Source organism: Oryctolagus cuniculus, chromosome 5, assembly GCF_051225735.1.
Source record: "Oryctolagus cuniculus isolate XC-2025 breed Fujian yellow rabbit chromosome 5, ASM5122573v1, whole genome shotgun sequence".
NCBI lineage: Eukaryota > Metazoa > Chordata > Mammalia > Lagomorpha > Leporidae > Oryctolagus > Oryctolagus cuniculus.
The window spans coordinates 47,236,380-47,249,246 of record NC_142871.1 but is presented as its reverse complement, the minus strand read 5'-3'; the positions used below and the strand labels follow the sequence as shown (position 1 = coordinate 47,249,246).

Below are 12,867 nucleotides of genomic sequence, written 5' to 3'. Positions count from 1 at the left end.
ATTACTAAATTAATATGCAACCAAAAATCCCTAAGTTATGAGGCTTTAATATTTTTATATAAAATATAAAAGAATAAGAATTACAGAAATCTGTGCTTTGAGTTACAATAAATATATCATCATCTAATAGTCTTTATTTAAAGAGTGGAGGAACTCAATGAGTATGGACAAATATTTTAGCATCCATAATTTATACAGAGCCATGGAGAAGATGCCCTAAGAATCTTACATTCTTGGAATATGAAGTAAAATTATTTATTCTATTTTATAAGAATACCTATTACTTACTAATACTTAAACATTCTACTATGATAAAAGTGTTTTATTGAGGCCAGTGTTGTGGTACAGCAGATATGGCTGACACCTGAGATGACAGCATCCAAGTTCTGGCTGCTCCACTTCCAATCCCGCTTTCTGCTGATGTGCCAAGGAAGGCAGTGGAAGACAGCCCAAGTGTTTGGGTTCCTACACTCATGTAGGTGACCTGGAAGAAGCTTCTGGCTCCTGACTTCGTACTAGCCCAGCTCAGGCTGTCGTAGCCGTTTGAGTAGTGAACCAGTGGATGAAAGACTCTTTCCCTCTGTCTCTTTCTCTCTCTCTGTCTTTCCCTCTTTCTCTCTGTAAATGAATCTTTTTTAAAAAGATATTTTATTTGGGCTGGCGCCGCGGCTCACTAGGCTAATCCTCCGCCTAGCGGTGCCGGCACACCGGGTTCTAGTCCCGGTTGGGGCGCCGGATTCTGTCCCAGTTGCCCCTCTTCCAGGCCAGCTCTCTGCTATGGCCAGGGAGTGAGTGCAGTGGAGGATGGCCCAGGTGCTTGGGCCCTGCACCCCATGGGAGACCAGGAAAAGCACCTGGCTCCTGGCTCCTGCCATCAGATCAGCGCGGTGCGCCGGCCGCAGCGCGCTGGCCGTGGCGGCCATTGGAGGGTGAACCAATGGCAAAGGAAGACCTTTCTCTCTGTCTCTCTCTCTCTCACTGTCCACTCTGCCTGTCAAAAAATAAAAAAAAAATAAGTAAAAAAAAAGATATTTTATTTGAACATATGAGGGTACTTTAAAATGTTCATGGAAAATGAAATTTAAAGATAAACTTACTTTGGTGCAAAAACTTTTGAAAGCCACGTATATAAGAGGACTTCAAATAGTTTACAGAAAATATGTATTATGAAAAAACTATGTACAAATTTTGTACCAAAATGATCTTTTAATTATATTTCCCATGAATTTCTTTGAAATACCTTCCTATAAGAATATTTTGCAGTAACCAAATAAATTAGGTTCAGAACCTTTACCATAGAGAATGTTTTTCAAGGATGGTTGAATCATCTCAATTTTAGCAAAAAAAAAAAAAAGAGAGAATTTATGAAAAGTCTAGCTGTGGGACTGCTTTAGGTACTGAGTTCGAAGGCTCAAATGCTACCAGAGGGGTCTGACTGGATGAGTCACACTTCCCCTGGGTTGATTTCATGTTAGGTTCCTGGTGGAGCTTCAAGCTCTTGTCACAACAGCATCAAGCCCAGGTTAGTCCTCATGTCCTCATCTCGGGTTTAGGATGTTCATTCCAGTCACTGCCTGGCAACCCAGGGTTCCAGACTATCTTCTGCCCTGCTCAGCTTACCCATTCTGTGATACTGCTTAAACCTGCAACAATATCTACAGGTTGGCTTGGGAGGGATTTGGCGGCTGGCTTTGAGTGCTGGTTGGAACTCTGGGGCAAGGCTATGTGTTGGTCTATAATTTTTATTGTTGAGATATAAGGCATGGAACCTCCATTTGGATTCTTATACCGAGTCCTTCAAATGTCAGGTGCAGGCTGGCGTGATACAGGTAATGTTATGAATTTGGATCTTTAACTTGAAGGCAGGTGAAGTAATTGTTTAAAAAATTTATTTATTTATTTATTTATTTGGCAGAAGGGGGAGGAGAGATATTTATCTTCCAACCTCTGGTTCACTCTCCAAATGGCCACAACAACCAGCACTGGGTCAGACTGAAGCCAGGAACCAGGAACTCCATCTAGGTCTCCTACATAGGCGGCAGGGGCCCAAGTGCTTGGGTCAACATCTGCTGCTTTATGAGGTGCATTAGCAGAAGCTGGGTTGGAAGCAGAGCTACTGAGGCTCAAGTTGGCACTTGGAAATGAGATGCAGGGGTCCCAAGCAGCAGCTTAACCAGCTCTGCCACCATATAAGCCCCAGAAGACGTCATTTGAAGAGGTTTAAGGGACAAGATCAGATTTTAGTTTTTTTAAGTATTTATTTATTTGGAAGGCAGAGTTACAGAAAGAGGAGAGACACAGAGATCTTCCTCCCTCTGGTTAATTCCACAAATAGCTGCTATGGCTGGGGCAGGAACAGGCTGAAGCCAGGAGCCTGGAACTCCATCTGGGTCTACCTTGGGCATGCTAGGGGTCCAAGCACTTGGGCCATCTTTTTCTGCTTTTGCAGGCACATTAGCAGAGAGCTGGACTTCAAGTTGAGCAGCTGGGACTTGCACTGGTGTCTATATGGAAACCAGCATTGCAAGAGGTGGATTAACCTGCTGCTCCACAGTGCTGGCCCCAAGATTTTAAGCTTTACTGTAGTATAATTGTCATAAAATTAATTGCACTTATTTAAGGTGAACCTGATACATTTTACTACATCAGTGAAACTGTTATCACACTCAAGAACATGAAAACTATTGCACAACACATCCAAAAATAACTTTTACCTAGAAAATATAAAGTGCTCTTATACTTCAATAGTAAAAAGACAAACTATCCAATAAAAGGAAGCAAAAGATTTGAATGATCACTTCACCAAAGAAGGTATACAAATTGTAGAAAAGCACATTTAAAGTAGTTGAACATCATCAGTCACTCAGGATCTAGCATGGTAGAAGGAGTGGAGGTCAGACACAGCTGAAGGAAGAAGTGCTAAGAGGTTATTGCTATGAAATTAATAAAAGCCAATGATTTCTTGAATTAAGAAGCTAGTTGTAGAGAAGGGGAAGCATGACAAATTAGCGAAATATCCAAGAAGCAAAATAGACAGATTTTGACCTTGGGTTTGATTTTAGAGGGGAAAGTATTAGAAACAATTCTGAGATTTTGGCTTATGCAGTTGGGTGGAAACTGGAAGAAGACCCTGTGTGGGGAAAGTTTTGAGTTTATATTGAATAAGCATCTTTGAGATGCCAAAGTAGAAGTAACGCAGCTGGCCGCTAGCATACAATGTGTTCTGAGCATTGCTTGTGCACAAAAGTGGAAATTCTGTGAGCTGAAGTTGAAATGGGACAAGAGAGAGAAAAGCAGGGATTTCCAGGTCAGATTCTGGCCTGTGTCCCCATGAGAGCTCTTCACTGAGTCTACACTTTCGAAAATGGAAGATTCTCTGGGTAAACAATACTTGGAATATTGTATGTAAACCCTTAAGTATTTTGTCATTCTTGGGATACCCTGAGCCAGAGCAAACTGAAGCCAAGACTCTGCTGATTCCCACTGCTCCTCTAACTTTTGCTTGCTCTCCCCCCAGCATTGCTAACTCCCAACAAGGACACAGATTGTATTTATGTAGATTTGGCCCCAGGACATCCAAAGGGCGCAATAGTGCAGCTCATTTAAAATCTTACAAAATAGTCTCTGCGCAGCTTTTCCACATGGATTCCACAATGTGTTAATAGAGAGGGAAAAAAGAGCTTTCTTTTCCTCATTTTTGTGCCTCATTAGCGAATCCTCACAGTGCACTTCCTTAGGTCCCATTATGATCCCAGTCTGGTTTTCACATTCTGAGAAAGGACAATGGTATCTTCAAATTTCACTCAGTTTGTGATGAGAAGGGGCCAACATGAGTGGGCTTCCCATTGATTTTCCTTCAAAGTAGCCTGGGAGCAGTACACACGGAGGCAAAGCTTTGACACCTCCTCCCTCTTCTCTTTTCCAGCTTAGCAAATTCTACCCAGCACTTTACACTCTCTGTGCATGTGAGAGAAAATAAAGTACACTGTTTGGCTTCTTTTGTGTGAAAAGGCTGCCATTTCAGTGCTTTTCTCATTTGTAAGCAGCTTTGCCGTGAACGGAAATCAATCTGAATGTCCTATTGTGCGTCTTGCTTCTTTCCTCACAGTCTCAGATGGCCTTTGCCAAGTTTTTTTTTTTTTCCCCCTGAACCAGAAAGACCCTCTCTTATTTTCCCCTTGCTGCCTCCAGCCCCATTGAATCCCTGCAGAGCTTTCTCAGGCAAAAGGACAGCTGTGTCAAGACGGGGAGGAACTCGACCTACTCTGCTAACCCAGTGGCCTGAGCCAATCACGAAGAGATCTGGAGTCTTCCTTCCCATCCCCTCCCCCTGCGACAGCCTACTGGAAAGAGGGACGCTGGACCCGGCGTGTTTGCAATTCTAATCATTGGCTTTTTGCCCAATTCTTTTCCAAATAAGAAGGCAGGAGCTGCAGCTGAGGCGCAAGGGGTCTTCTAATTGCAGTGGACTTCAGTGGAAGATCCTCATTTGTCTCTTACTTGTTTTCAAAGCAAAACAGGGGAAAGAGCCAGGATGGTGGAGGCTTTCTGTGCTACCTGGAAACTGACCGACAGTCAGAACTTTGATGAGTACATGAAGGCTCTCGGTAGGTAAAAACAAGGCTTGCTCTTCCGTTCTAAACCGGCAGTTTCAGCTAGTTGCAGGTTCCTTTTTTCCTTTTTTTTTTTTTTCCTTCTCACCCATCAGGTTGGCAAGACACAGAGTACATTGTCCTAATCGGATACTAGGCCATGCATTTCCCACTGAATGGATTTGTAATGTGGCATTCCACAGCTTTCTTGCCCAGGGCCAAATAACAAAGCATTTGATAGTCTGTGGAGGATATGGAGCTTGTGTGACTTTTCTGTTTTTCTTCAGCTTCCACTTATTATTTGTACTCAATGGGCTAATCATTAATCATTGGCGCATGATTGGCCCATTAATCATGCTCTAAGGAAATATACCTGTGGAATCTGGGGTCCAAGATCAGATTTGAGCTATTCGTGAGCTATTCTGGAAGCTGCTGTTGACTGTCCTGGTTCCCTTTGCTCTTTTAGGTGTGGGTTTTGCCACTAGGCAGGTGGGAAACGTGACCAAACCAACAGTGATCATCAGTCAGGAAGGGGACAAAGTGGTGATCCGGACTCAAAGCACGTTCAAGAATACAGAGATTAGTTTCCGTCTGGGTGAAGAGTTTGATGAAATCAGTGTAGATGACAGAAACTGTAAGGTAAGAAGCTGTTACTTCTCTGGATTGGGGACCCGGAGGAGGGAATAAAAAGATGAAGATTCCTAGTGCATTTTCTTCAGATGCTGGGAAGTGGAGCATGTTTTCAGTATTTCAACTCAGGGAGTAAACCACTAGCATTAGCATTCTAGTATGCATGTGTTAGGTTCTGAACAGTGAGCCACTGCTATAGCCCTAGTTTCAAATTTTTTTGTTTCTTATGCATTTGTCACATTTGATAATACTTCAGACTTGTAATTCAGAGAACACTTTTTTGCATCTAGGACACATTTCAAATTACGATTATTGGACTTCAGTGAATATAGAAGTAGCAAAGGCTGTGGTGCCTATAATAGGATAGTTAGTTGATCATGATTCACTCAGTTATACAACTCTGAAAAAGTATGTCATTGAACTTCCATATCAAAAATCTGACTTGTACCTACTGCGATGTTTTGCATCTTCTTGTTGTTCTCAGTCTGTTATCAGCCTGGATGGAGACAAACTTGTTCATGTACAGAAATGGGATGGCAAACAAACAAATTTTGTAAGAGAAATTAAGGATGGCAAAATGATTGTGGTAAGTAACGGTAGCTTCCCACTCCTCCTTGGTTTTCACCCCTTCCCACCACCTTCTCCCCTCATTTCCCTTCCTTCCTGTGCTTTTTTCCCTTCCTCCTTATCTCCCTTCCTTCTCATCCTCTTTCTTTTTTATTTAATAACTTTGCATCAATAGGAAGTTTAAGCATTTACCAAACAGGGAAAATAAAAAGATCCTAATTTTTTCCTTAATGCAGCTTCTTGATTGAAGAAAAAGAAAAATTCTATTTCCTGTAGTTAAACAAAATGCTTTCATTGATTTGCCCAAAATTATGGGTCAGATAGTTTGTAGGATTACTATAGATGTTGAAGTCTAAAATAAAAATTAAAAAGAAAACCAATAATCATGAAAACAAATATATATAATAAAAACAAAGTTTACTGAACTTCAGAAAATTTATAGCTATTATGAATAAAAGATCTTTCAGTGTTTAAAATTTTGGTTTATGAAGGCTATACAAGTTCGGTGTAGATAATTTAGAATATAACAGAAATATAACAAAAGAAATACAATTTCATCTCTTTAGAGAACCAGTTTTTCAAATTTTCTTCATATATTTATTTTTATTTGAAATGCAGAAAGACAGAGAGAGTAAAATAGATTCACAGAGAGAAAAAGAGAGATCTTACATCCAATGATTCACTCCCCAATTGCCTGCAAAGGCTAAGGCTGGGCCAGGCCAAAGCTAGGAACTAGAAACTCAGTTCTGGTCTCCCATGTAAGTGGCATGGGCCTAAGTACCTCAGCCATCACCTGCTGCCTCCTGTGGTATACGTTAGCAGGAAGCTGGTATCCAAAGGGGAGCTGGCACTGGAACTCACCCACTCTGAGTTGAGTTGTGGGTGTCCCAAATGGCATCTTATCCCCTTCACGAAACACCTGCCCCGATAGAATAACTTTGATGTATCTTCCTTCCAGTTTCCTTCCCCTCCCCACCTCCATATTCCTCCCTTACCCTCCCCATCCCTTCCCTTGTCTTCCTTTTTGCAATGCATAAGATGTCAATGCATACATGTTCCATACTTGGAAGGCATGGAGAATTTATAATTTAGAAAATAACTGACAAATAATTTCTATAATGACAGTACACAGTAGCATCACAAACTGGAAAAGATGTTATGCCTTGATCTAGCCATTCTCAGACACATTCTGTAAACAGACTTGTGATGCTCTGATGATACTGACGTAGTCAAGTAGGCTTGTTCCCTCTTTGAGGGTGAGAGGATAGTTTACATACTGCTTTAAAGATAATAGTTGAGGCCGGCGCCGAGGCTCACTAGGCTAATCCTCTGCCTTGCGGCGCCGGCACACCGGGTTCTACTCCTGGTCTGGGCGCAGGATTCTGTCCCGGTTGCCCCTCTTCCAGGCCAGCTCTCTGCTGTGGCCAGGGAATGCAATGGAGGATGGCCCAAGTGCTTGGGCCCTGCACCCCATGGGAGACCAGGAAAAGCACCTGGCTCCTGGCTCCTGCCATCGGATCAGCGCGGTGCGCCGGCCACAGCCCACCGGCTGCGGCTGCCATTGGAGGGTGAACCAATGGCAAAGGAAGACCTTTCTCTCTGTCTCTCTCACTGTCCACTCTGCCTGTCAAAAAAAAAAAAAAAAAAAAAAAGATAATAGTTGAATAATAGTTGAAATGACTTTCAATGCTGCTTTTAATAAAAGCTTAATATTGTTTCCTTCTCTTCCCATATATTACTGTAATCAGAGTTGTTACAGATCAAACAATTCATACTCCTTTTTGCTTGTGGAAGTTAAGTGTGAGGAGCAGATAGTTTACCTGTTAAAGTATGTTTGTCCACATTTTTCTTCAATGATCAACAAAAAAAAGGGTTCATTTGTTGTTGTTTTAACATATTCACTTTTTTAAAAAATATTTATTTTAAAGTCAGAGTTACACAGAGAAGAGAGACAGAGAGTCTTCCATCCTCTGGTTCACCCCCCAATTGGCCACAATGGCCAGAGCTGTGCCGATCCAAAGCTGGGCGCCAGGAGCTTCTTCTTGGTCTTCCATGCAGGTGCAGGGGCCCAAGGACTTTGGCCATCTTTTTTTTTTTTTTTTTTAAGATTTATTTAGTTTTTTGAAAGTCAGAGTTACACAGAGAGAGAAGGAGAGAGACAAAGAGACAGAGAGATAGGTATCCCATCCATTGGTTCACTTCCTTATTGGTCACAACAGCCAGAGCTGGGCCATTCTGAAGCCAGGAGTCAGGAGCCAGGAGCTTCTTCCGGGTCTCCCACATGGGTGCAGGGGCCTAAGAATACGGGCCATCTTCTACTGCTTTCCCAGGCCATAGCAGAGAGCTGGATCAGAAGTGGAGCAGCTGGGTCTTGAATCAGCACCCATATAGGATGCTGGCACTGCAGGCAGCGGCTTTACCCTCTATGCCACAGCGCCGGCCTGAAAGTATTCATTTCTAAGATTCAATCTGAAGTGCCCCTCCATTGCTTTTACTATTGTTTTCCTCTCCTGAATACAAAAAGTGGATAGCTCAAATTTGCCATTTATGACTGTGATCAGGCAAGATTGAGTTCATAAGTGGAGATTAAATCAATGGATGACAGTGGCATATGCTGCCTGATACCTGAATGTAATAAGCACAGAAAACCTCTCACTGTGTAAAATGGTTTTATAGAAATTCTTCAAGTTGGATTTCACATTGGGATAGTAGAACCAGTGTTACGTATCATATCTACTTAACTGCCTAGGTTCATGAAGGCTAAAATATGACAGTCCAAGTAATGAGAACATTTGTATAGTCACATTTTCCTTCATATTTTGGAACAGGTTATTCCAAATTCCAGTAACTTAAATTATTATTCTAAAAACTGTTCAAAATTTATATAGACTATGAATTGAAAACTGTTGTGAAAACCCATTATAAATCTCACTTACAAAGCAGATAGCTAAGAATACAGTATAGATACTCAATTCCAGGTACATGAACTATGTAATCTTCTTATTCAGTCATTAAATATAAGGGTTTCTTTTTGTTCAACAAGCAAAGTTTATTCAGTGATTAATGTTTATAAATTTCATTGTTTTGTATAATACTTAAGACATATATAGATAGTCTTTGAAAATTCAGTACTGATACTCATGTAAAAAGATTTAATTATCTTTTGAATGTTTCAGACTCTTACTTTTGGTGATGTGGTTGCTGTTCGCCACTATGAGAAGGCATAGAAAAGTTCCTGGTGTGGACGAAGTTTTTCTGTATTTCGGTTTACTGAAGTCTCAGTGCTGTCCTGTTACAGCAAGGCTGACCAATACTTGGAAGGTTAACCTTGGTGTGGAGGTAGAAAATGGTGATTTAAAAACTTGTTACTCCAAACAGCCAGTCCAGTTTTGATATGAAAATATATCATGGTTTATAATTTGCATTGAACTTTAAAGTCACTTTTTTATAAAGAATTGAATACATTGTCTGTTTTTTTTGTAATGCAAATAAATTCAGAATAAAAATCTTACATGTTAATATAATGCTGTTGCTTTTCATATCATTAATATCTTAGGAATTGTATATTGGAGAGTTTTAAATAAAATAGTCATTCTTATCACATGGAGAAAGGCTGGAGAAGTTAGCACCTTGTTTAAAACACCAATTTTAAAAACATAAGCAGAAACCTCAGGAAATGTGAAGATTCCACAGTTTTGGTTGAGACTCTCATGAACAATTTGTTATGATTAAATTAATTTGGCGAGCGTGTTCAGTTTTGGAAATGACTTTTTGCAATTAGAAACAGGGACCCTAAAGGAAAAAAAAATGGATAATCTTCAAAAAGTCTTGTGAAGACATATTCAAAATGGCATATATATATATATAAAAAAATTTCTTATTGAAAGAGAAATAAGGGAAGGAAGTTCATTTTATTCTAGACTGTTAAAATGAGTTTCCACACAACTAACGTGAGCTAGTGTAAGTCAATAAAAGTGCTAAGAAGAAGTGCATGAAGAGTGTGCATAAAAGCATTCAAGGTACTTTTTTTTTTTTTTTTTTTTCTGGGAATGGGGAGTGGGTGAGAGGGTTGAGTGACTGGAACTGAGCTAACCAACCAAACTAAATATTTGTAACTGTCTAGGGTTTGTATGTGTAAAGTAGAAACAAAGACATAATATTTTGCACTGCATAGTTTACAGAATGCTTTTTATAGATTTTGTCAACTGCACAGCACAAAACAAGTTAGGTATTACTATTAATTTTCTGATGAGGAAATTAAAGTTTAGGTTTGTCTGTCCAAGTCCTCGTGACTAGCAAATAATATTATGAGCTGAAAACCTTGCATTTTTTCCTTTATTTTTCCTTTACTCAATACTTCAGTTAATTTTTCTTCTGAAACAAAAATGCCATACTTTATTTTTCCTGATTATTCCTAAAGAAATATTTCCTCTATTAGCTCCTGGGAGCAAACATGGTAAATATTATTCAGGAAAAATATACAATATTCATTTTGAATCAATAGTGAATTCAGTGAGTGTCATAAGTTAATTCAAGGTCCAATTAACTCATAAATGTAAAATACGAGAAAACTTTTTTTACCTTAGATAATTCACTGTAGCAATATTATCACCTGACAATTGTGGCATAAGTTGAATGTCCCTTATCTGAAATGCTTGAGATTAAAAGTGTTTTATATTTCAGAATATCTATGTATATATAATGAGTTGCCTAGGTATGAGACTCAAGTCTAAATATAAAGTTCATTTATGTTTCATACATGTGTATACCTTATATTCATAGCCTGAAGACACAAATTTATAAAATAGCTTCAGTGTGCCTGTGTTTTGACTAAGATCTAGCACATCAGGTCAGCAGTGGAATTTCCCCTTTGTGTACTCAAAAAATTGGGGATTGGGACAATAGTTTTTGGGGGGTTAGTAATACTCAATCTGTATTTTATCATAGTGTAGGATAGAGAAATATAAAGTACAGTTATAAGATTTCACATTTGAATATTCAATTATTACCACCAAGAATATTGGTTATCTAGTTAAGTCACCGCTGGGATATAGAGTCTACTGCTTCTTTAAAAATATGAAAGAGAATATAGACTGGTTTTGCTCCAATTGTCACAACAGCCATCACCCCCGATTTTGGGAGACGTTACTCAGTTCTTGGTGATTCTAGTGGAAGCTCAGATTCTGACCTGTTAGAAAAGAGACAAAGCCAAAGAAGGGGTTCTATCCTCAACTCATTACAGTAAGACCAAATCACCTCCAATTTGCATTAATGTTCCTAACTATCTCACAGAGTGAAGAACACAAGCTTTTTGGGTGGCCTACATGGGAAACATCCTTTCAATGGAAAAGATACAGGGATGGATGCATCTTGGAAGATAATTAATAGATTTTTTTGCTTTCTAAATTTTTATAAATCATTTTTTAAGCCAAATTTCTTTCTCACACAGTCATCCATCCATGTGCTAACTTTTTTGAGCCTGTATCTCTTCCCCAGCTTTTAACTTGAAGGAAAAAAAAAATTGCCAAGATTAAAGGCAATTTAATTATCAGAGCTTGGCCGTGGAAGAAGGATTTAGAAAGTCCAAGTCTCAAAGGCACAAACCAGCAGGAAAAAACAGTTTGGTGAAGTGCAATGGTGGATCACTGACAACAAGCAAGCAGAAACTTCTGCCCTAAGCTCACGCACAGTTTTCCCTACCTAGTTATACACATACACTTGGCACACGAACACCTAAAATAGGAGGTATTTGTGCAGGATTAAGCTATATCTCCAGAGGGCTTGGGGCATTATTGCTCTGCACATCTTAGTGATTAGAGAGGAAAACAAAATAAAGTGGTTGTGAAGATATGGGAGGTGATGCTTCTACTAATTTTAATACATTCTTTTTACGACTGGAAACATTTCATGGGTTTCTAAGTTTGTACATCTCATTTTAGGTTAACTTACTAAACAATTTTTTACATCCTATTTACTTCTAGTAAAATGCTTTGGAAATTGGGGTGGGAGGGTGAATGAAAAGAGCTATTTTTACAATTTATCTTACTGTCTTTCAAATGTTTTGATTAGAAACCTATGTAATCGTACTATCCTTAAGGTTGTTCTCTGGCCATGTTTTTCTTGATTCATTTCCCCACATACTCTAGACTGTGGACTAAGAATCTCCCAAGGACCCTTTGTCCATCATCAGAAAGTACCTTGGTTCTTGCAATGCCTTTGAATGCTGTTGTCCCGGCAGCTCTTTAAACAGAAAAAGGAGGCCTCTTGATTCCCACTTCAAAGGTCCTTTCTTGAGAAACATTCCCATTAAACCACAGGACACAGAATAAAATTCTCTCCTATGGGAAGCAAATACACCTGCCCAGCACAACATCTTTTACGAGGTTAGTAATTGTGGAAGACATTTTCCTCTACAAAGGAACTGACTGCCTTGTAAATTTCACCTGTTAGCGTTACCTTAAAGAGGTCAGTGTTGTCATAGATGAGGTAAGGCAGAGAAGGAACAGGACCCAAAGCAGTTGGCAGGTTGGCTTTTTTTGCCAGACTATCTTGAAAAATTCCCTGTTAGGGTGAAATCAATCGTCTCTATTTATAATATCCATGCATCTCTGGAATGCACAGAGTATGATTCTGAGACATGTTCTCATTCAGTTGTAAAAAAACCAACCCAACCAGACGTGTTCTGAGCAGTGGTTCTCAAATATCACCTGGAAGGCTTGTAAAAACACAAATTACGGGTTCCTCCCCTGTAGTTTGATTCAGCAGCGCTGGGATTTGACCTGGGACTTGGCATTTCTAACTGGAGTTTCCAGGTGGTGCAGGCGTTGCTGGTCCAGAAACTACAATTTCACGATCCACTGCGTTACCCCAAACTGCTGGCCTCATCCAAATAATACTACAGGGCTCTCTGCACCACCTCTGTGCAAAGCCCCATCCCTTGAAGGCTGGCCACAGAGCATTCCTTCGAAGGCCGGTCCCTGACGCGAAGAAACACCGGTGACAATCTCTAAGGAGCAGCCGAAGGTCATGCGAACCTTATAGCTGAGGAACCGGCCCTGGCACGTGATCTCCTGGGCGT

The 12,867-nt window shown here is 40.0% G+C and overlaps 1 protein-coding gene across 1 annotated transcript; it reads left to right on the top strand.

Moving 5' to 3' along the window:
* The first annotated feature begins 4,202 nt into the window (after positions 1 to 4,202).
* Positions 4,203 to 9,313, top strand: FABP7 (fatty acid binding protein 7). The gene is made up of 4 exons (XM_002714798.6): positions 4,203 to 4,607; positions 5,059 to 5,231; positions 5,707 to 5,808; positions 8,966 to 9,313. The coding sequence occupies exons 1-4, from the start codon at positions 4,535 to 4,537 to the stop codon at positions 9,014 to 9,016; spliced, it is 399 nt and encodes a 132-aa protein (XP_002714844.1). The 5' UTR covers positions 4,203 to 4,534; the 3' UTR covers positions 9,017 to 9,313.
* Positions 9,314 to 12,867: the final 3,554 nt, after the last annotated feature.